The sequence below is a fragment of the Toxorhynchites rutilus genome, chromosome 1 (genome assembly GCF_029784135.1).
Source record: "Toxorhynchites rutilus septentrionalis strain SRP chromosome 1, ASM2978413v1, whole genome shotgun sequence".
Taxonomy (NCBI): Eukaryota; Metazoa; Arthropoda; class Insecta; order Diptera; family Culicidae; genus Toxorhynchites; species Toxorhynchites rutilus.
This window is the reverse complement of record NC_073744.1, coordinates 181,708,945-181,733,651: the sequence shown is the minus strand read 5'-3', so window position 1 is coordinate 181,733,651 and position 24,707 is coordinate 181,708,945. Positions and strand designations below refer to the sequence as shown.

Genomic DNA, 24,707 nt, shown 5'->3' with positions numbered 1-24,707 from the left:
AACACGGGTTTTTAAAGCTGCTGGTGAAGTTTAGCACGATTTTTTTATGCGACTTTTTTTGTGGGGTCCCTATCCCCCGCACAAAAAAAGGTTTGCCTGTATGTAGTTATTGAATGTCTAATCTTTTTTTTATCTGTTCGTCAAACCTGTCAGTAGGGAAAATGCAGTTATAATGAACAAGGGTTGTAAAATGAACCAGTGCTCGAATTTCAATAATTTAACTGGAAAACCGATTGATACTTCCTGACCACCCTATTCTTAAAACATTTAGAGCTATTGGAGACATCCTGGTATGCATGAATTCGTCAAATCCGTTATTTTGTGTGCATCGTATGTAAGAGATTTTCCGTGAAATTTGGATTATTCGAACTGATATCCTCGAAAAATCATCAGTTTGGACGACTGTTCACATATTCTAGGAGAGGTAAACAGTTATGGTGTTTGGTTTCAGGGATTAATTCACATTCGAGCAACATGGGATTCCTTTTATGGCTTTGACCATGGAAAAATTTGCCATCTCAACCAACCTCTTTAAACCGCGTCTCTTGCGTTTTTTACAACGTTTTTCTGCGTATTAGAAAATTTCAATTACGACTCTAGGTGAATAGGCCCAGTTTATTTTATACATGTACCTACTATTTCAATAATGATTTTAAAACATTTAGATAAGAAGCAACGCATAAATCTATTCCATTTAGCATGATATGTGTAATTGTTCAATTTACCATCACCAGATGATCAATCATTTTAACCGCTCACTAAAAATACTAGGTTGGGGAAAAAGTAATCCATTATTTTTGAGTGAAATTCAAAACTATTTTTAATATTCTTCGGAGTGTCCAATTTGGGTCAAATATGCACCTTTTCGTAGTTAAATTTATTGCCATTCTAAAGGTTGCTTCATAATGTCTCTATCATAGAGAACTTGGTCCTTATTGGTGAATATTTTTTTACAATCTTCTCTTGATCCCAATTTCTTATCACTTTGGAAATTTTGCAATGCGAGAAAAAGGCGGTAATCGCTTGGTGCCAGGTCTGGACTATATGGTGGATGCATTAAAACATCAAACTCCTGGAGTCGTGTGGCCTTGCGTTGTCCTGATGGAACAAAACACCTCCTCTGTTGGCTGATTCTGGACGTTTCTGATCAATCGCTAGCTTCAAACGGTCCATTTGTTGACAATGGAGATCTTGAGTCAGTGTATTGCATTAAAAGGTATTAAAAGAAATTTAAAAAATTTCAAAAAAGATAAGAAAAAAATTCAAAAAAATTAAAAATAAATTAAATTGCACGTATTTTACTGTTGCAGTATCGGTACCATAAACACCATTCCCAATTCCAGCGGCTTGGATTGCATTTTCATATTTATAAAAGAAAAAAGGTAAAATGTACCGACTTTTCTCTTTGTTGACCTCTTTTGTTAACACCCTTAAACTCACAACTGAATAGAATAAACGAAAATCAGCAGAAGATTTTTTTTAGTGTGAAATGTCACCTTTACAACGAGCCTAAACTTGAAATTGTATGATCAATATGACCCGAGATATTGATCACTAATGCCAGCTACCAAGAAAATAATGGATAACTTTTCCCCCAACCTAATATGTTCGATTTGACGAATTTTTTTCAATGAAAAAATGTAAAATCAACGTTGAACAGGGCATGTCAACAAAAAAGCCTGGCAGAGCTTCAACGCTCATCGGCACATCTCCCATGGATGTTCACCCAAGCTGGGATCAAAACTCTCCTGTTTACTCCGAACTAGGAGCAGAAATTTGTCTATCACCTGCTTGATCTAGGGAACCGTCTGAATTTTGAATTGGCCAGAAAAAAACAACGTTAAAGATCCTTTCAATACGAACAAAATATGTGCTGGCTGAGCTTTCTAGGCCGGAATACGAACATTTCGCAAACCTAAAGGCGCGTCCACATTATGCCGAATGATGCCGCTCGACCTTTACCGGCTTTATTCGGTTCGTCATGTAATGTGGACGTCCTTTCTTTGATCCGGACCGAGCTGTTTCGGGCTGGGTTCGGCATAATTCGAATCGGTTTTCGGCACGTCGGCATTTGTTTCTCTGAAGGTGGCGGTTTTATCCCCGACAGGGTGTCGATCTCACCTCTCCCATTTATTTCATCAAAAAACATCAATTTTTTGATAGCAAAATCAAACAAACGATATCAAAAAACGAGTTCTACTCAAAAAATGATCAACAGATACTGTAAAACGGTTCATGAATAGTTGAATAGAGGTTCTGTAACGATTTGGATTCGAAGAAACATAGAAGGTGGTCGTGGAAATATGTGGAAAATCTTAGGGTGTCGATTTTACCCTGATCTGATAGATTCTATTTTTGACGTCTTTCATTATGGGTTCCAAATCTGAAAACAGGCCACGTTTGTATAAAATAAAGTTAACGATAATCATTATTTTTGCCGCGAACGGATTTTGACGATTTACATACCAAACGAATAGGAAATTCTCTAGGATTTGTTTGATATGCTATACATTACAAACCACTGATGTGGGTTAAATTGATGAAAACTCGAAGCATTCCTATTTTCCCATACATTTGTTCTGCTAATTTACGTTTCATTACCTCTTTGCAGGCTGAACGGAGTGCCAGGTATATAAGTCTTAAACATTTTTCATTTGAAAGATAAAATGTTTAAGACTTATATATCTGTCACTTATTGACCCGAAAACATTTTTCAATTGCTTTGAAAAATTGCTTCGAAAACAGGCTATTGAAAACATATAAATTTGTATATGAACGGGCCCGCTCGGAAATCTACTTAGTTATGATTATGCAGTGAATGAAGTACGATCACAAACCTGCGGTTCGAGAAATGTGTACACTTGGGTACTTAAGAGGGAATTGTAAAATACAATGATCATTTGACAATTTTTCCCTTGCATTTGCTGTCAATTATGGGTCAAATTGAGTTGTGGTAACAACACATGACTAATTCGCCTCGCGTAGTCCGTATGATTCTGCTGCTTCATGATGCATAGAGATATTCTATATAAATAAAATAAATTTTCTGCACCGAAACCGATCATTACGGTTTCGGTTCGCATGCTCGTGTATCAGTGCGAACGGAAGCAGAGTTCACTTGTTCGCTTTTGTGTCGTTTGTTTAGCATTTAAAAACAAACGAGTGCCTCTGAAGGAAATTACTTCTGCGAAATCATATCTGAACAAACGAAAGCAGTTATTTAGCGAAACGATTGATCGCTGACACTGTCTACGATAAATGAATGAAATGATCATGGCGTCATGCCGTACGCAAAAGGATAACGGACGATCAGACCTAGTCATTAGATTTACTTGCAACGGAGAACGTAATCTATCACAATGAATGAATTGGCCTACATTGGGATTTGTTCAAAATCTTTACGTACAAAGCAAATATGTTGAATTCAATTGAATTCGGATATTGTTTCATACAATCACTAGTTTAATCAATAATTTCATCAATACACATAGATGATTACTGAGCCAACGGTAGTCGTACGTTATTCTTGCGGTTATAGCATAGGTAACCCACCCATAGTTTTTTTAAAAATTCATATCTTCATTTTGGTGAGTCGGCTATACTGTACGTCAAAGTGTTTTTTTAAATTTAAATGGTTTTCTAATAAAAATATTTTAAAAAATATCGAAGGATTTTGAGTTGTAAACATTTTTAATACTGAATTTAATTTTCAAGTAAAATTTTTTAACGGTATATTTCAGATGTTATTTGTGGTAAATAGATCATTGATTTTACAACAACTTTACTGCACGTTATATTTTCTATATCAGACATCTGGATTTCGAGTTATGTTTTTTTTTGCAATAAAGGTCAGTGATTCTGGATACTTGTGAAAAATCAATTGTAATATAAATTTGGTCATGATGGGGTAGTCACGGTACCGTTTAAATCGCCTCATTATAAACGACCTGATTTGGCGTGGAATTGCTTCAGTGTCAATTCTCGAGGACAGTTAACTTTCACTCTTGGTCATAGGAAAACGTTTCTGCATAGGTTTACTCTTTACCAGAAGAGTTGCTAGAGCAAAGGGGTTCACCCGGAGAAAGCTACAGTAAAGAATGAGAATTATCAAACTCATCCATCGCCGATCGTATCGAGTCTTCCGTGATATCAATCCGACCAATCAACGGACTGTCCCACTCAACGCAATGAGCAGTCGCTAAACTTATTTAATTATTGATGACCGTTGCCATTGCTGATAGCCTCTGTCTGTTTCCAGCCATCAAACCGACCCAAACTGATAAGCTACTCAAACTGAAAGGTTATATAACTTTATGACGCCCGAAGTGGTGAGTTAAGGGACCGCCTACGAAACGACGTGTTTGCAAACAGAGGGTTCCCCTCCAATGTGTCTCATTCTGTTCCCCGCATCGATCAAAAACCCAAATGATAAAATTTGTTGTGGTTTGGAACAATCTTGCTATAAAATGACTCTATTAAAGCGAGCTGAATTGGGTTATCATTACGAGAATTGTGCCTAAAGGGTGTGTCACATCAAATTGCATCACGGAAAAAACGCTGTAGAAATTTAATTTTTAGGAATTATATCTTCAGCTTTCGCTTATAATCAGATAAGAGTGTATAGATCACGTTGGCCATGCTTCACTGTCAATTTTTCGTAAATTTGGAAAAATGTCGTCGAACGAAAAAGAGCGTCGTGAATTAATCCTGTGCACTCATTTCGAGAATCCGGAGTTGTTACATCGGAAAGCTCTTGCGGAAAGCGGAGCGCCCCCATCGTGATGACCGGCACGGTAAACGGGCAGGTTTACCTTAAGAAGTGCCTACAGAAGCGTTTACTACCACTATTGAAGCAGCACGAGGGCCCGACCATCTTCTGGCCGGATCTCGCTTCGTGCCACTATTCAAAGGACGTGTTGGAGTGGTACGAAGCCAACGGGGTCACCTTCGTGCCAAAGGAAATGAACCCGCCCAACGCGCCGGAGCTTCGTCCAATAGAGAAATATTGGGCGATTATGATTATGATTATGAAGCAGGCTCTCCGGAAGAACCCAAAAGTTGTCAAATCGGAGGCGGACTTCAAGAGAAAATAGATTTCTGTTCAAAAAACAGGAAGTGGGTTATATCTATGGTATAACCGCAAGGGTGACATAGGACTATCGTTGATTTAGAGATCATTTGTTTGAAGTTGAATCTGAATTCATTCTGAATGAATGAATATTTGGGGGACTTCGAAAACGAGAGCGTTACGTTGGAGGCACAAGGTTTTGTGCATCCAATATTGAATACGGAAATATCCTACTGATGGGGAAGAATATTCTTCAGAAGCTATCCTGTTAATTGCGGTTGATTGAAAAATCACAAAACCAAATGTATTTGGTCACAGTGTAACATGGATAGAAAACATTCAAATAAACTCTTTCACATGAATGTATTTTTAAATTCCCAGAGGAACTGGCAGATTATTTTCCGGATCTTTCTCGATACTGAATGGCATCCAAACGGAAAGAATTCCGCGCGTGTATGTGTGTGTGTAGCGGCTACTTCGATGGTCACCTTCTCTTCTCCTGAAGGATTGGCTTCTCTGTGCTCCCTCACAGTTTCAAACAAACTGCTTGCGTTTCAGGGCAGATCTCGATCCTTCGCCGTCCAGCACCCTCAGCAACGATGTTGTCTTGTCGATCTCCTCACGAAAAATGAATGCGTCTCGCCACCAGAATATCGCTTAAGTATGCTTTTTGTGCGTGATTGAATCGAGAGAAGGCGTGGTTTACGATGGCAATTTGGAAGGCAAACTAGAGGGGAATGAACTCTTTGAGCTCGGAACATTCGGCGACTGAGCAATAATCGATTGTGGGCGCATACAATATTGGATACGGAAATATCCTACTGATGGGGAAAAATAATCTTCAGAAGCTATTCTGTTAATTGCGATTGATTGAAAAATCACAAAACCAAATGTATTTGGTCACAGTGTTACATGGATAGAAAACATTAAAATAAACCCTTTCACATGAATGTAATTTTAAATTCCCAGAGGAACTGGCAGATTATTTTCAGTAACGATTAGATATTTCTACATTTTCCTCGATACTGGAAGCCCACCAGTGGTTAATGCTAACTCGGTAACCATCTGTTAATAGCACTTGATTAAAACATATTTGGTCACAGTGTTACATGGATAGAAAACATTCAAATAAACTCTTTCACATGAATGTATTTTTAAATTCCCAGAGCAACTGGCAGATTATTTTCAGTAACGATTAGATATTTCTACATTTTCCTCGATACTGGAAGCCCACCAGTGGTTAATGCTAACTCGATAACCATTTGTTAATAGCACTTCATTGAAACATATTTGGTCACAGTGTTACATGGATAGAAAACATTCAAATAAACTCTTTCACATGAATGTATTTTTAAATTCCCAGAGGAACTGGCAGATTATTTTCCGGATCTTTCTCGATACTGAATGGCATCCAAACGGAAAGAATTCCGCGCGTGTATGTGTGTGTGTGTGTGTAGCGGCTGCTTCGAGATCTTCCCGGAAACCGTTTGTGGCATCACTCTACTCCTGATGGATTCCCTTCGGGCCTAAGGTGCACAAACAGGCTCTTGGTGACACCGTTCATCCGCGCTTTCATGATAGACGAAGAGCTTCACCACAACAGCGACAACATGCTCCAATCGCTGTTCAATTTGAACTGAGTGGATTTCCGAGCGGCGTTCGCTTATATACCGATTGGTGATTTCAATAGCCTGTTTTGAAAGCAATTTTAAGACTATTGAAACAAGTTTTTGGATCAGAAAGTAACAAGTATAGAACGCGTAAACATTTTATCTTTCGAATGAAGTGTTTATCATACCATTTCGTTCAGTTGTTTAGGAGCTATTAACGCTCAAAATCTCGGTCTCCGGCGTAACGCTTTCGTTTTCAAAACTTTGATTTTACACCTCGGTATAGAAATGAAAGACGTAGTCCTACGTCAAAAAAACTACAACCTGACGTTGTACAGAACGTTATGGACGGGATAAAGAGGAAGGTGCGAGCATACGGGCTTGGGCTCGAAGTATGAATAAAAAGAAAATGCCAAAAGTTGTTTAATAGTTTTTATTTTACTGTCTAAAATTTTCAAAAGGATCGGTCTACTGGGCGAATTTCTACAGCGTTTTTTCCGTGATGCAATTCGATGTGACAGACCCTTTACAATGAGCAACCACACAGTTCTTCGTTAAATTGTCGAGAGTAGGTGATAATGGCAGGTAATAAAACGATTAAATATCACGCTCAATCGACGACTCATGAAGCACATCCCAAGTTACTTGGAGACAGTCTGTTTGGTTTGTCGGCGTTAGAATAAGTTGGCTGGGACTGGGCGACTGCAGTTTCGTTCGATCCCGGAAATAGATGCAAATATTAAATTGCAATCAATCACATGTTTATCACGTGACCGGCTAAGCGATTAGAATTGCGCGACAAGATAAAATCCATCATCTTTCATCAGCTTCGGCGTCTAATATTTCCATCAATGCGCGCTGCTCTCCGGTTACTAGAATTACCCGTTTCATTTATTTGTCAATCGGCTAGACCTCCGTGCAGACACAATGGCAAACATGAGATGAAATTGCGAAACCGACAGCCGTTTTTTTTTGCTGCTGCTGCTGCCGCCGCCGTTTTCATATCTACACTTGCCTTATGCTTTATGCTCTGTACCGAAACTGCGATTGCGGTCCCATGAATCGTCTGGCAATTCAGTATGGGTTCACAACCGCACAGAAGAAGGGGAAAGAAAGGTTTCCCAGTGCCAAAAACCCAGACAGAAAATCTCGACCTTGGATACAAAGAGCAGCTAGCAGCAGCCGCAGCAGCATCACATTCAGTCTCCTCGGCAACAGCTTGAGGGTCATTCACTTGGAGCTGTCTCCTTTTGGGATTTTTGGGAAGAGTATTTAGGTTCGCTCATTGTTCGCTAACAGGGAACAGACTCCGAGCACTCAGTGATCTAATAATGTCCATGTTCTTTTTCTTTTACAAGAATCGACTCAGAGTATTATTTCCTTTCAGGAAATAAATGAGAAAGGTCGCTACCAATTTCCACCGGTTGGCAAGCAGCTTACGAAACCGCCATCGCCAATGTCCCAATCAATTGGTTTCGCTCGGTGGCATTGGCTGCAATTAGCATCCGCGTGTCTCTCTCTCTGCCGTCTCTCTTTCATTTGGAACGCACTTTCTAGAGCGCAAGAATGAGCGCAAATAAATAAATAAGCATCGAAAAGTAGCTGTCGAAGCAGAAAAGCACGCGGCTTTCGCACGTGCTGCGAATCCGCGAATTGAGTAATCCCTTTTCTAGTTCATTGAAAATGTGGTGCATTGTGGGTTGAACACGAAATAATCCGGACACAAGGGAATTGCTTTTCAAACTTTCAGACAATGAAATTTCAGATCAATCGGTCAACAGGAAGGAGGTTAAATTTCTATTGATATGGGACAACCCCACAGATAAACATACAAACATATTTACAATAGGTAATGCTAAATAAAACCGTTTAAAAGTATAGTATAAAAACAATTTGATATGTGAGGCTCTTTCGTTTTCCGACATCCTTGCAACATGTCCTGCCCAGCGTATCCTTACAGTTTTCGACACCTTATGGATAATGGGTTTACCGGTGAGTTGCGTGAGCTCCTAGTTCATTCTTCGCCGCCATATGCCGTTCTCCTGCACCCCGCCGAAGATCATTCTTAACACGCGTCGTTCAAAGTCTCCGAGTGTTCATAGTCCTTATTCGAGCATTGAACATGGTCTGTGTCCAGTGTTGCCACATGTACAGTTTTATCTTGAAAGGTACAGATTTTTTCGGTTTCGGTACATATTACAGATTTTTGTTCTAAAGTACAGATAGGTTCCATTTTTTAGTGTTTAATTTATAACATATCGAATTGCTCAACCAAATGAGGAAGAGATTCGATTTAAATTATTTGATCCTCAAGGTTGCTGCAATGTTAAATCCTGGAAACTTTCCCAATCTAACAAGCATCAATGTAATTGACGAATTTACGCAAAGCTGAATCAGCTTTGCGACATCTACATCAGAGCTCAGAAACACAAAAGTGAGGGTGTTTGTTTATTTTACGCACTGAACAGCGCGATTTGGTCGTGATTATTTTCATTAATTTCTTTTTAAATTCATTTTAGTCATTAAATGTCATTAGTCAGAAAATTATATTTTTATCTATTTACAATGGTCTCAACACGCGATTGGACCAAAGTCATAGATAATCTTCGAAATATTTATGTTTGATAGGGAATATAGGGTATGAGTACTGACTTCCGGACATTTTTCAGAAGCTCAAACTGTGAATAATGACAATGCATCGATATCATATCAAGTTGTTTGATACCATTGCAAGGGCTTCCTTTCGGCCGATACGAGAAGGATCTGCAATATTTGAAGCGCAACAAATGCCATCCATCATTTACCTAGTGAAAAAATGTAAATTATAATACTTTTACCGAATCATTCGTCATATGTTATGAATGAAACAATGTAAAATGATGATTTTCTAACCTTTTCAGCGTAGAAAGAATACTTGAATCCGGGAAATTTGCAGAAAATATCAGATTTTTCAAAACAAATCAAACCATCATACCAAAAAAAACAAAACATCATCATTTTACTCGCTGCGCCACCTGGTTGCAATTTTAACGAAAATTCGTCAATAATGAAATCGTTTTTTGGGTCTCTACGAAATGGATATACAAGAATACCGAGAGCTAATATCGTGCCCCACGCTTTTGGGGCTTTTGGGGCACGATATTGTCAAAAATAGGGTGACCAAAATTGTCGATGAAATAAAAAATCTAACTTTCTTATCTTTATAGATAGATGTAAACATAGTTCGACAATGTTGTAGCTCCAATTATTTGAAACATCTTTGTAGAACAAAGTTTTTCTCTATCTCTTGAAATAACCGATATAGCGCCTTTTTTCTGAGTTACGTTAGGGTCACCATGAAAAAAATTGTTTTTTGCTCTCACTTTTATATTTCGAATTTTACATGCAAACTGTCTTCCAAAGACTTTTAGAGCTTACTAACACAAACATTTTTCGATGCAGAACTTGTCAATATCTCAACTTTACTCAAAGTTATTGATATTTCTTCCCAAAAAACATGCTCTTTTCATTTGTTTGTCATTCTTTCTGGGGCAAACATAAAAAATGTTTGTTGAAGGAATTTGCAATGACATATTTCACTCTATATAATATGTGATTTTCAAAACTATATTATGTTTTGTGTTTGAGTAAATTAAAATTGAAATCATGAGTTTTTGGATGAAAACCCATCAATAATTTTGAGCAGGATTAAGATATTGACATGTTCTGCATCTTTTTTTTCTATCTTTTAAAATATTCGATTAAGCGCGTTTTTCTAAGTTGCATCAGGGTGACCATGAAAAAACGTGTTTTTTCTGCTTTAACTTTTATATTTCAAATTCTACATCAAAACTGTCTTCGTACGACTTGTCTATATCTTAATTCTACTCAAAGTTTTTGATGGTTTTTTACCCAAAAACTCATAATTTCAATTTTAATTTACTCAAACACGAAAAATAATATAGTTTTGAAAATCACACATCGTGTAGAGTAAAATGTGCTCTTCCAAATGCCGCAAATAAACTTTGTTTACGTCTGCCCCAGAAAGAATGACAAACAATTGAAGAGAGCGTATTTTTTTGGGAAGAAATATCAATAACTTTGAGTAAAGTTAAGATATCGACAATTTCTGCATAGAGAAATGTTTGTATTAGTAAGCTCTAAAAAAGTTAGTAAAGTTAGAGTGAAAAAATAGTTTTTTTTTCATGGTGACCCTAACGTAACATAGAAAAAAGGCGCTATATCGATTATTTTAAGAGATAGAGAAAAACTTTGTTCTACAAAGATATCTCAAATAAATGGGACTACAACATTGTTGAACTATGTTTACCTCTATTTCTTAAGATAAGAAAGTTATATTTTTTATTTCTTCGACAATTATGGTCACCCTATTTTTGATAACATAAAAATGAGCACTCTATCGCATATAACAACTTTGTCTAAGACAGTTTTTGTCTAGAGAGTAACTGTCGAGCTCTGAATGCTAATTTCCACTTAAATGCATCTCCCGGACCATTGTGCAGTGGTACAGATTTTTGTACGAAAAGGTACAAATGAAAAAAAATTACCTTACCAGTACAGATGAAAATGTGGCATCACAGCTTGTGTCCTAAAGGTCATCCGGTCCTATAAATGTTTTGTGCAGGGCACATTAAGTACGATTGCTAAGACTATTTGACTTCAAGTGTTTGTGAAAATCAAGGTAGGTATGACTCCAATGGAAAGTGCACTTCCGGATCTCGCGGCTGGTAACGGATGAGTCATAAGTAGCTGGACTAAATTCATGTTACGTTTCCCGCCACACGCACTGGAGAGACACGAACACCTGTGTGTGGTTTTGTTCTTCTTTTTGTGGGCGTTGTTCGTGCTAAGTGTGTTCTCGTTTGTTTACGATAAAGTTGGCGGAACCGAGTTTTTTTTCCGAAAGCGCGTTTTCGGATGCTTGGGCAGCGCCCGAAATCGAAGGGAGAGAGTGTAAACACGACGAGTGCGAAAAATGAGCCTTCAATCGAGATACAAATGCGGCTTTTTTTTATGTCTGTCAAATATGTGCGGAATATTTAAATTCTTTGCCAGTTTCTAAAAATATACATAACTGCCACGATTTGATTTTTTTTTTTATTACATCGTTGATGCAGCACAACCAAATGATTGCAGGATTATCATGCTGTTTGATCCAGGATGACAATCTTTTTTTCAGACCCTTATCACGCAGATTTTGTCATTGATTGTGTTGCTGTAACGCATACTGTCATATTATAACCTTCTTACTGAATTTTTCGGCTTTCACTGAAAAAAGGTCTTCTACAGGCTCAATCTCCGCTTGGGACGTATAACGTCAGTCGCTGATGTACCGAGTTTTTCGTCACGTTTCGCACTATTGTTGATGAGTGTCACTCGTGATAGCAGCATACCAAGTTTCGTGAGATCTGCGAAAGTACATTGTTCTCCATACTTCCGTAATGCGGTTCAAACTGATCCGACGCTCTCGTCTTCTCCCTTAGCTAATTTTCCGATCACATTTGTGTACAATACGTTTTGTTTGTTTGGGAGAAGTTCAACACATTTTCAATCTTCTGTGTGCAACGTTGAAAAAAAAATTACAACATCTGTTTCATTTGGATGTAAACAACAGGACGCAGTCAAAACTAGATTGAATGTTGCAAGTAACTTCAAATGACGGTTATCCGTTAGTTCATTTATAATCATCGGAACAGAGTTCTCCTAACGTAATGCAGTGAAAATTTGAATGAATCCAACGAAAATTTGTTTATTTTATGAATATCTATATAAATGAAAATGAAAGCTGAATGTGTTGGTATGCGCAAAACCCGAGAAAGGAATGGTCCGATTTGAGCCATCTTTATTTTGTGGTATCCGTCTCTTCCCGTAGATTAATGTTATGGTGAGAAAACCTTTTTTTTTTTTTTAATAACTTTGAGGGAATGTTCGAAAAAAAATTAGTTTCCATATGTTTTACAACCACATCGTTGTTGGCCCAATTGGATTTAGCGTTTGCAGAGTTTTGCTTCGTGTTCCGTTGGTGTGAAGCGAGAATGGGAATGAATTCTTAGGTAGGATAACGAGCTTTGAAGATAAAAATTATGAATAAAAATTTACTTTTCTGTTGCAAACATGTCTTTCATGTTACGGAGAAACATGTTTAATGCAAGGAATTCAAGAATCTTGAGCGGAAATTGTGTCTGAAAATGAATATATATTATAATGACGAGTTTTGGTATCAGTACTAGGGAATTTATGGTAAAAGGAAATTGTGATGAGTCAATTAGAAGATCAATCAATGAAAAGCTTTTCGATTGAAACCACGAATGATCGAAACGTGAAACGTTCGTGAATGTTCGAAAAAATTCATATAAAAAACCAATTTTGGGCAGGACGAAGTTCGTCAGGTCAGCTAGATTTTAATATTCATGAAATACACTCAGTTTTTTTACGCGTACGTGTTTGTTGGAAAATCCGTGTAAAAAACTACGTTAATTCGATAACTCGTGTAAAAAATCTCGTCAATTGAAAAATCCGCAGTAAAAAAAACAGGTCACTTAAAATCCACGTAAGGATTTTTCGTTGTTTTAAAGAATTTAATTTTTAATTCATCCCATTAAGGTCAGGAAACATCTTCCTCACATAAAAAAAAATTATCCAGAATCTCTCAGGAGGTGATAGACGATCATATTTGATGAAAACAATCCTTCTATGTCGGATTTTAACAATGACAGAGCTATGAAACTTTTTCTTTGTTTCGGCCCACTTCAATGATGAGAAAGTTTAGTACAGGATAGAGTCGTGAAACATCTAAATTAGTGGATTTAAATAACATTCTGGAAGCGAAAAACTTAAAAGATAGTAGTTTTGAAGGTGTTATTATTATTTTTATCCCATTAGTTCATAATAAACTTGATTGTTTCTACCAACCAAATAAAAGCTCTCTAACCGCTCTACAATTTGTTTTTTGACACCCAACTTCTATCTTTCTTAATTTTTTATTTTCATTATAAACAGTTCCTGGTGAAAATTCTATCAAAATCTTCAAAAATCAAATCATTTTTACTCCACTTATAACAGCCAATTAAATTTCACTTGAACGCTGAAATATTATCTTCAAAAGTTTAATAAGTTATATTTGAAATATAAAAACATTTTTTTACAAACTGTATATAATCGAGTCCAAGATTGTATATAATTGAATCATATATAATCGAGTCTTTATGTAATCAAGTCCGACCTGTCGTGGAGATGATCTGGCGTAGTGGTAACATCCATTCTTCTCACGCTAAAGATCACGAGTTCAATTCTCACTCCCGACATTCTTCCAAAAATGGAAGTAAAAGTGACGAACCAGTCAAATGAGTTGAAAGTCACTATAATACAGATAAAAAAAAGTCCGAGAGATGTGATATTACACAAAAAAATCCACGTAAAAAACGTGTTATTCGGAAAATCCGCGTAAAAAAACCTCGTAAAAACCGTCGTAAAAAAACCGCGTACAAAAACCTGGGTGTAAACGAATTTTCGAAAATTCGCATAATAAAACCTCGTAAAAAATCGTGGTGAAAATACCGCGTATAAAAACCTGGGTGTAAACGAATTTTTGTCTTCCGGAATTTTTCTTATTCGATGTTTTTTTTTCTTCTATTTTTATCCTTTGCGGATCAAAAGCGTCGCTGTAAACGACAGGTATTGGAGCGCACAGTAAAAAAATGAAACTAAAGCATCATTCAAATAATTTATTCATAAAATCCAATGAAGACAGTCTCCAATTTCGTTGAGAGACAACTCGACTTCTTGAGCTAGTATCTCCCAATGCCGACACGCGTCCGCAAAGGGCTAATTCAGGGTATTTATTGACGTAGAACTACGTCTTTCATGAAGGGTGCCAAATCAGATAACAGGTCACGTTTTTATGAAATAGAGTTAACGTTAATAACTATTTTTGCCGTGAACGGATTTTGGCGATTTACATACTAAACGAATCGGAAAATCCATAAGATTTGTTTAATATGCTATACATTAGAATCCCTTGGTATGTAAATGGTTAAAATTCATGAAAACTTTAAGCGTTTCCATTTTCCCATACATTTGTTCTGTCCATTTGTGTGCCTTCCCGAACAGAGATATCAATAACGAGCAACTTATCGACGACCAACGGAGGGGAAATCGTAGGATTTAAAGTCTCCGTGAACAAAGGAAAAGAAGAAGAATGAAGGGGAATACTTGCCTAGAGTATAAACAGTGGATCTCGCTGAGGCAAACTTTCATTCAGCATCGGACTGTTGAACAATCCAGTTCACTTTGCTTTCGCTGCGCTTCGATCTAAGATTGGACCCCACCAGTGGTAATCCAACTTGGATATCGTCGTTTGCATTTTCTGTTCGTTATTCGTATCGTGTGTTTTTCTTCCCGCGTCATAAATTGGACGCTTCGCGTAGTGTGTGATGAGCAAGAAGAAGAGGAAGGCAGGCTCGAGCCCTGCAAAAAACGAATGCCAGCGGCAATGAAATTTCGAGACAAGCGTCAGCTAATGATGCACGCGATGTTGGTGCAGTGAAAAGCGCTCGCTCTGAACCGAGCCTTCGCGAGTGTGACACCGCATCGATCAACAGCGAAGTAGGCGATTTCGGCGCGTCGGTCGAAAATGTAAACGTCGTTACCCAGGTAGTAACCAAAATGAAGCTCCCCCGCTGGTGGTGTGAAAGCGGTCGCTCTTGACAAACTCATCAGCGAATTCGAATCGATGGCTGTTACAGCAGAGTACAAACTGTGTGGCATGATTCAGCCTTTTTCCAAGCAGTTAACATTGTTTATTTTCGTCATCATAAGGGCTTCTTTGGTGCCTTTGAGAATGCATCAATGCATTAAACTGACATTATGGCGAAGCAGGCGTTACGGTTGTGCTTCAAAAAAATATTTGGGGAATACCAAGCAGGTTGAATGTCTTACTGGAATGTTATATGTTATTTAGGTTCGCGTGCCAGTCACAAAACTGTCTTCAACTAGGATTGCATTTGCGCTAATATTGATCATAATGGAGCATTGCTACTGTTTTCGAGGTTGTTGATATTAACAAAAAGAGTTTATTTCGCTTGTTTAATCACCGAGAAAGTAAATGTCGTTCTGGAATTTTGTATGTCATTAGGTTTCCTTGCCAGTAGCAAAAATTCCTCCACTAAGGGTGACAGCTGCGCTTCTTTCGAGCATGAGAAAGTAATGGAACTTTTTTTTGAGGCCAGTAATATATTGATGTAGTTTTTTTTTATCCCATTCATTTATTCAAGGCTCATTAGCATTTTAGATGTTACAGAGCCGAATTTTTATCGTGTACATGTCACATGGTTATCATATCTATAATTAGCACATTACACAGTTGTCATTCGCCAGTATTCCTTCTATACCATTACATATGGTACATTCACACAGTAGCCATTTAGGCGTAAGAATATTCTTTCTGTTCTTCCATTATCCAGTTGGACCACCGGACAGCGGAGACAGTTGGTTGATCATTGTTGAGTTATTTATAGAACAGCAGCCCGATGTGTCTTGCAGAGCAGAGCAGTTGTATGGATGAATCGATCTAATTTCGACCATGGATCGATTCTCCATCGCTGATGATTGTTGCGTGGACGTAGCTATTCTGTAACAACACAAAGATGGTCAATGAGGGCCCTGAGTTTTGAACTCACGATCGATCGCTTACTAAGCGAACGCGCAACCAATGTGGCTACGGAGACCCCCTATTGATGTAGTTATGAGATGTGGAATAATGGTGCTGGTATAACATGTATATAATCGACTGTAGCCGAGTCTATGTCAATTGCGAAAAAGGCTACCGGAATAGCGATCGAGGTAAATTTTCAATGCATTGACATGAAATAAATTGCGACATACGATCAGCTAGTGTATTGTTTTGCGAGGGCAAGAATGAATTATCGTCAACTGATTCTACAATGAAAGAAACATTTCAGAGATTATTTTACTAAGCAGTTGTTTCGAAAATTTCACAGCATTATAGAATAATATCCGAAGGTATATACAAGCGACTTATATAAAATAACAGCGTAGTTCTACGTCAACAATGCGGTCGTATCTTGGACACAACCTCCTATAACTTTTTTTTGGGTGGTTTTCCATGTTCATTCTACATAGTTAGTGTATTAGACGAGACTAGTTGAAGTGAAACAGCGTTCACTGTATTGTAACTCTAAAGTTTCCATTCACATGTCCTACATGGTTCACCCAAAACACGAGACTGCATGACGAAGCTTTCAATCTGTGGATCTCATTGTACCTCATACACGAATAAAATAGTTTTATGTGGCATCAAAACCAAAATCTAATAGAAATCTGCAAGAGGAACCCTAATTATATGGAACATTCTGTATTGCTGAGAGCATACAACTGAACATTGCTTCCCCACAACTAATCATGCTAATCTTATGCTCGATCTCCACCAACAGCTGTCGCTGGTAAGGAACCAAAAATAAGCGAACGGCCAAACTTTTGTACCACTACTAGCTAGCGGTGTATGAGTACGATAAATATGGATGCACCACATCGCTGATAGTAAGCTCCCTTTGTGGATGTGCCCACGTTTTTTATTAGTAGGGTAGAACTCCCAAATATGTATTTAATTCTTGGCGAGTTTTAATTTAATGTTCGTCCTAATGCCACCTTCAGTGATGGCTGGCCTCATCCCAGTGACAGCTGGTGGGCGGCGGGTATTGCCAATAATCACCCACTTTACCGTAATACTTTCTTCTTGTCGAGCACTTTTATTACCTACGACGGGGTGATGATGCTCGCAAGACAAAAAGCGACCCAGCCACAAATACATAAAGGGAGGACATTGAAACAGGGGGAAAAAACCCTGAACGCGTGTGGGTTCTGGTCGAGTTTTGTACGGTGTGTTTCGTGGGCCACATTCACCCACAGTGTACAAGTTTTTGCAAATTCGAAACGCTGCATTTCTGCGCCGCGTGTGGTTTTCGGAACTTGAAAATTATTGAAATTTCGAGTATTCTCAGTTTTTCTGCAAATTTTCTGTGTTCTTGGGTAAACTTTTGCATAGTTGAAAAGTGGCTTAAAGTGAAAGAAAGATTGTGGTTGATCTTCGGGATCTGTTCAAAAGTGCAGTGTTGGCGTGAAACAGCTGATTGACGAGCGACCGGCGAAAGAGATGGAGATTCATCGGCGCCGCAAACCACGTAAGATATTACTATAATTGGGATTATCGCTTCTGCATGAAGATACAAATAACTGCTCGCTGTTTATGGATACTAAATGTTGTCATCTCATTTATACATCTCAAAATCGTTCGTTCAGCTAAGAAAATTGCAGTGAGAAGCACACTGCTGGTTCTGCTTGGCATTGCGTGCCAGCAAACGTCAGCAAAGCTCCAAATGACAACTCGCTAAAACACAGTTGCTCCACGTGAATTGCACCGTACGGTGTAACTATAATTACAACGATTGTGGTTTTCTATTGTAAAGCGGGAACCGGTGTGCTGTACGCGTAACTGTTTGTTATTTATTTTTAGCAAACGCTAGATGAAAACAAAAACCTTCGCGTTGAAGTGGTATACTGTACGGATACAAGTTTTCCGGATGAGAAGAATCGTTCTCTAATGGTTCGGGGAATTTTTCAATTTATCAACACTGATGAATGACATTTTTCTATTTTCAAATTAGAGGCACAATATAGCTTCTAAAGGGTGTGTCACATCAAATTGTATCACGGAAAAAACACTGTAGAAATTCGCCCAGTAGACCGATCCTTTTGAAAATTTTATACAGTAAAATAAAAACTATTAAACAACTTTTGGCATTTTCTTTTTATTCATACTTCGAGCCCAAGCCCGTATGCTCGCACCTTCCTCTTTATCCCGTTCATAACGTTCTGTACAACGTCAGGTTGTAGTTTTTTTTGAACAGAAATCCATTTTCTCTTGAAGTCCGCCTCCGATTTGACAACTTTTGGGTTCTTCCGGAGGGCCTGCTTCATAATCGCCCAATATTTCTCTATTGGGCGAAGCTCCGGCGCGTTGGGCGGGTTCATTTCCTTTGGCACGAAGGTGACCCCGTTGGCCTCGTATCACTCCAACACGTCCTTTGAATAGTGGCACGAAGCGAGATCCGGCCAGAAGATGGTCGGGCCCTCGTGCTGCTTCAATAGTGGTAGTAAGCGCTTCTGTAGGCACTCCTTAAGGTAAACCTGCCCGTTTGGCACGGTAAATCACGAAGGGGGCGCTCCGCTTTCCGCAAGAGCAGGTCGCTTGCCACACCATGTACTTTTTGGCAAACTTGGATAGTTTCTGCTTGCGAATCTCCTCCGGAACGCTGAATTTGTCCTCTGCGGAGAAGAACAACAGGCCCGGCAGCTGACGAAAGTCCGCTTTGACGTAGGTTTCGTCGTCCATTACCAGGCAATGCGGCTTCGTCAGCATTTCAGTGTACAGCTTCCGGGCTCGCGTCTTCCCCACCATGTTTTGCCTTTCGTCGCGGTTAGGAGCCTTCTGAACCTTGTATGTACGCAGGCCCTCCCGCTGCTTGGTTCGCTGGACGAATGAACTTGACAAATTCAGCTTATTGGCGACATCCCGGACCGAACTTCTCGGATCACGTCTAAACTGCTTAACTACGCGCTTGTGATCTTTTTTACTGACGGAGCATCCATTTTTGTCGTTCTTCACCTTCCGGTCGATGGTTAGGTTCTCGAAGTATCGTTTTAGTACTCTGCTGACCGTGGATTGGACGATTCCCAGCATCTTACCGATGTTCCGATGTGACAACTCCGGATTCTCGAAATGAGTGCACAGGATTAATTCACGACGCTCGACATTTTTCCAAATTTACAAAAAAATGACAGTGCTTATAAGCGAAAGCTGAAGATATAATTCCTAAAAATTAAATTTCTACAGCGTTTTTTCCGTGATGCAATTTGATGTGACACACCCTTTAGTGTAAAATAAGAACGCGCATTATTTCCGCGTTAGAACACAACTCTGACTTGCTACCCGTCAACGGAACTAATTAGCATTCTTTGTGCGAATACAACAACGACCTATTGCAACCACACGTATCGGATGAAAAACCCCCGTGTTGGCGAAAATGGGGCGCTGTCAACAGCATGGTATGTCTTATGAACTCACCGTTTCGATAACGAATCGCTCAATCTACAATCAAGCCATTTTTGTCATACTTCCAACTGAAAAGTTAAGTGATTTTGCTCGTATTGTTATGCAATCAAACGCCAACATTGAACTGTCCTGATAATTATATTCGCCATACTGCGTAGATATTTCGATTCTCCTTTATTGGATGATTTACCTACCTTTGAATGTTATGGATATCTGATTGCAATCCAAAAAATGTCACAAAAATGTCCGAGATACGACCAAGTATGGAAAAGTTCATTCGCTTATTTCTCCACACCTGATTATAAATCACTCATGTATCTGCTTGGAATAATCATGGTGAAAAGAATGCAGCAAACAATCGTGAGATTACACGTGGAGTGATTTTACACTCCACGACCATCTTCATTCGGGACTGATAGAAAACATAACAAAACAGAGAGTGGAAAACAAACTTCAATGAATGAATATTTCTTTGGAAGGATCGCACGAAACAAAATAACAAGTGAGTCAAAATAGATTGAATCTGCGTGTATGTATAATTTTATTTTCCCTTGTACTCTTTTCCTTGTCACCATTCAAGTGCACATGAAACCCACCTTCCCGCTCATCAATAACTTGCCTTAATATGGTCTTTTGCGTTGGCTCAGATCGTTTCATACTAGAAACAAAAAAAAAGTCATTGCAATAGTGCACAGGAAACAACTCGATTTCAACTATCTACCTATATTTTACTGCCGCGATCGAGGCTCAATGATTGCTATTTGAGTGAAAAACGAATGATTTTACAGAGACACTCGCTGGCGCAAGCAAAAGTTTCCAATTTGATTCTATCACTATCTAACGCCATCTCGAGAGGCAAAAGAGAGAATGCAAAATTTTCTGAGAATAGATGAGCGGAATCGGGACAGTATTTTTCCGTTCTAATCGAGAATGAACTTTGCGAAGAGGATAGGTGAATGTTTTCTGTCTCAAATAAAGTGAGGAATAAACGGAGAATAGAAGGGAAGAAGTTTTATCTGTGAATGAGTGTTGTTGAACGAATTTCGATGCGATTTTGCCCATACCTGGATAGGACCACATAGTTGACGTAGGATTACGTTAGTCTATCTGTTTTATACTAATTTTGGACAAGTTTGAAGAAGTTTGTTGATTTTCCAATCAGACCTGAGCTGCTGGAAGTCATCATGAGAGCTGGCTGCACATTGGGTACACCCAGATGAAAATCGCTTCACTAAAACACACTCAGTAACTGTCTGTTTTCAAAAATGGTACTGAAATGTTATATAAAAGCCAATAAAAAACAATCGGATATGGTTAGAAAAACACTCGTAAATATTATCAGAAAATACTAGCAGAGAAAAAAAGGAAAAAAAATCAATGGGCACATTTACTTGTAGCAAACAAAAACAACACTAACGGCTTAAAAACACTAAGAGTCCTGTCTCACTGTAAAAAAAATTGGATGAAAATTTAGTGAATAGACGCACCAAAAACTTGAAAATTACTGAATCACTTTTTTGAAAATTTAGTCGAAAATTCAATGAATATAAATATACGCACTAAATTTAGGAATAAAAAATGCCAGAAGTGACGACCATCAGCAACGGGCACCGCCGAATCCGCTGTGTTTCCCTAACACGGACTTCAAAATCAATGTGCTCGGGGGAATCCGCTTTGCCAATACATGCAAGTCGGGAGTATTTTTGATCCCACCGAAATGTATTTCCTTAGGATGGATTTCGAAACAAAGATGCCTGGGGGAATCCGCATTGCAAATATATGCAAGCTGCGAGTACTTTTGTACTCGCTTGTCTTTGTGCAGACAGGAACGGAAGAGAGCCTGGAAGAAGTCTGGGAAAATCGTCTTTTCTTCCGTTGAGATATTTTGGTAGCCCTGGGCATCATATCAAACGTAAAAGGACGGTCATCAAATTTACTTGTAACGGAGAACATGATCTTTTACAATGCATGAATTGTTCTTACATTGCAACTATCCAAACTTTTTACTTACAAAGCAACTATATTGAATTAGAAAATTGTTTCATTCAATCGATAATTCAATCAATACAATACAAATGCTTACTAAGACAACGATAGTCCCACATGAACCTCGCGGTTATATCACAGATATAACCCACCCATTATTAGAATAAAAACTATAATTGAAAATTTACTTTGCCGCATTGAATGTGTCTTCAAATGGTGACGAGTGTTGAACAAAAACTATATCGAGTGAAAAATTTATATTATGATGAGTTTTTATGAAGACAGCAAAAAATGTATAGACAAATGATTGAGTAATAGTAAAGACTGTGTGTTTTAAGCATTAAAAAACATCAAGTAATTATTTTCATTCAAAACATAACGATTTGAAGCTCCCTTCGGGCGTGCTCTGATAGTGCATCTCTCTTTCGCACCAAATTCAAGCATTAATAAATGTCGACAGTGTATCTTCGAAAATGCGAATTTCTTCGGAACAGATGGATTATAAGCTTTTATTATAAAGGCTATTGTAACAGCTGTCATTTTCTGTTACTTTCGCGATCGATGATCGATAATCTTGATTTTGTTGTGTTCGTCTCCGTCCATAGAAAATTGACACGACTAGAAAGTTTCGAAGGAAAATAGTAAAATCCGTAAACATTGATTTGTCATATGCTCTATAATGATAAGTTTGTCCAATTGGACTTTGTCAATCCAGCTAGAATTAGCGTTGATAGTATTGAGCCTCTTACCATTGCACAATGGTGCAGGAGATGTAATGAAGTGGAAATTAGCATTTAGAGCTTGACAGTTATTTTCTAGACAATAACTGTCTTCGACAAAGTTGTCACATACGATAGAGCGCTCATTTTTATGTTATCAAAAATAGGTCAAAAACTCAAAGATCCTTGTTCCGTGTATGTCGCTGAACTGTGTGCGATATATTACGCATTAGGGATCATTGAAACATTGCCCATCGACCACTATTTTATTTTTTCAGACAGTCTCAGCTCAATAGAGGCAATCCGCTCAATGAAAGTTGATAAACGCTCATCTTATTTCCTAACAAGAATAAGACAACTATTGAGTGTTTTGGTCGAAAAATTATTCAAGATTACCTTAGCATGGGTTCCCTCTCATTGCTCGATTCCGGGGAATGAGAAAGCGGACTCGCTAGCTAAGGTGGGCGCTTTAGAAGGCACTCTTTTTGAAAGGCAAATTGCTTATAATGAATTTTTCCACATTCCTCGTCAGTATACGCTCGTAAGTTGGCAGCGCATGTGGAGTGGTGATGAGTTCGGTCGTTGGTTACACACGATTATCCCTAAGGTCTCGACGAGTGCATGGTTCAAGGGATTGAATGTAGGTCGTGATTTCATTCGCGTGATATCTCGGCTTATGTCCAATCACTACAACCTAAACGCGCATCTCTATCGCATTGGGCTCGCAGCAAACAATCTTTGTGATTGTGGCGATGGCTACCACGACATCGAGCATGTTGTCTGGTCGTGTATCCGGTTCCATACTGCTCGCTCTCAGCTCTCTAGAGCACTGAGAGCACAAGGCAGACAATCGGAGATCCCCGTCCGGGATATCTTAGGTAGCCATGATCCTGATCTTCTGCTTCATCTATACCTGTTCCTCAGAAACGCCGATGTCAACGTTTAATGATGTTTCCTTCGTTGTGTCCCCGTTTCATATCCCTCCTATCCAAACGATAAACTTTTACTTAGTCGCGGCAATACATACACACACTCTTTACAGACACACGGGCCAAAGGTTGTGCAGTCCACTGATCATTCAACAAGAGCCAAAGGTTGTACCGCTCATGACAACTCTACACGAACTGATGATTGCGCCGGCTAGTGACCATTCTATCCTGGATTCCTCGAGTCGAGAAAGACGCACCACGCTAGATATGGGGTACAGACTAGGGGGGCGTTGCTGATTAATGGTCAGCTGCATCCCAATAGGAGGTATCCCGTGTCGGGTACACGTACAGAGCATCGAAGACTGCAACATACCAATTATGAGAACACTTGTAATACTAACCTCGAGCCAACCGCGAGTAATTGGTTACATATTACTAACATAGTTGTAAGCAAACATTGTCGAAATATTGAACTCCCGGCCCCGTTAGGCTGACGCCATATGAGCCTTAATAAAAATATGTATTTTGGATGAAAAAAATAGGGTGACCAAAATTTTCGATGAAATAAAAAAATCTAACTTTTTTATCTTTATAGATAGAGGTAAATATAGTTCCACAATGTTGTAGTCCTAGTTATTTGAGACATCTTTGTAGAACAAAGTTTTTTTCTTTCTCTTGAAATAACCGATATAGCGCCTTTTTTCTAAGTTACGTTAGGGTCACACCATGAAAAAAACTGTTTTTTTTGCTCTAACTTTTATATTGAAAATTCTACATACAAACTGTCTTCGGAAGACTTTAGAGCTTACTAATAAAAACATTTTGCGATGCAGAACTTGTCAATATCTTAATTTTACTCAAAGTTATTGATATTTCTTCCCAAAAAATATGTCATTCTTTCTGGGGCAAACAAAAACAAAGTTTATTAACGGCATTTGAAAGAGCATATTTCACTCTACATGATGTGTGATTTTCAATACTATGTTATTTATTTGTGTTTGAGTAAATTCAAATTGAAATCATAAGTTTTTGGGTAAAAAAAACATCAATAACTTTAAGAAGGATTAAAATATTGACAAGTTCTGCATCGCAAAATGTTGGAATTAATAAGCTCTAAAAGTCGTACGAATACAGTTTTGATGTAGAATTTGCAATATAAAATTTAAAGCAAGAAAACCCGCTTTTTCATGGTCACCCTAATGCAACTTAGAAAAAAAACGCGCTAAATCGATTATATTGAAAGATAGAAAAAAGCTTTGCTCTACA

The 24,707-nt window shown here is 38.4% G+C and overlaps 1 protein-coding gene across 10 annotated transcripts in view; it reads left to right on the top strand.

The window, feature by feature from the left end:
• LOC129775768 (solute carrier family 41 member 1) overlaps positions 1-24,707 on the top strand; it is a 125,955-nt gene that overhangs the window by 56,715 nt on the left and 44,533 nt on the right. Inside the window, exon 1 of one of the 10 annotated variants that reach the window (XM_055788282.1) lies at positions 17,627-17,876. The exons of the other annotated variants lie outside the window; for them this stretch is intronic. Within the exon in view, the coding sequence (XP_055644257.1) occupies positions 17,849-17,876 (28 nt within the window). The 5' untranslated portion in view covers positions 17,627-17,848. Of the gene's footprint in view, positions 1-17,626; positions 17,877-24,707 lie in introns of those variants that run through there. 10 annotated transcript variants of the gene reach the window in all.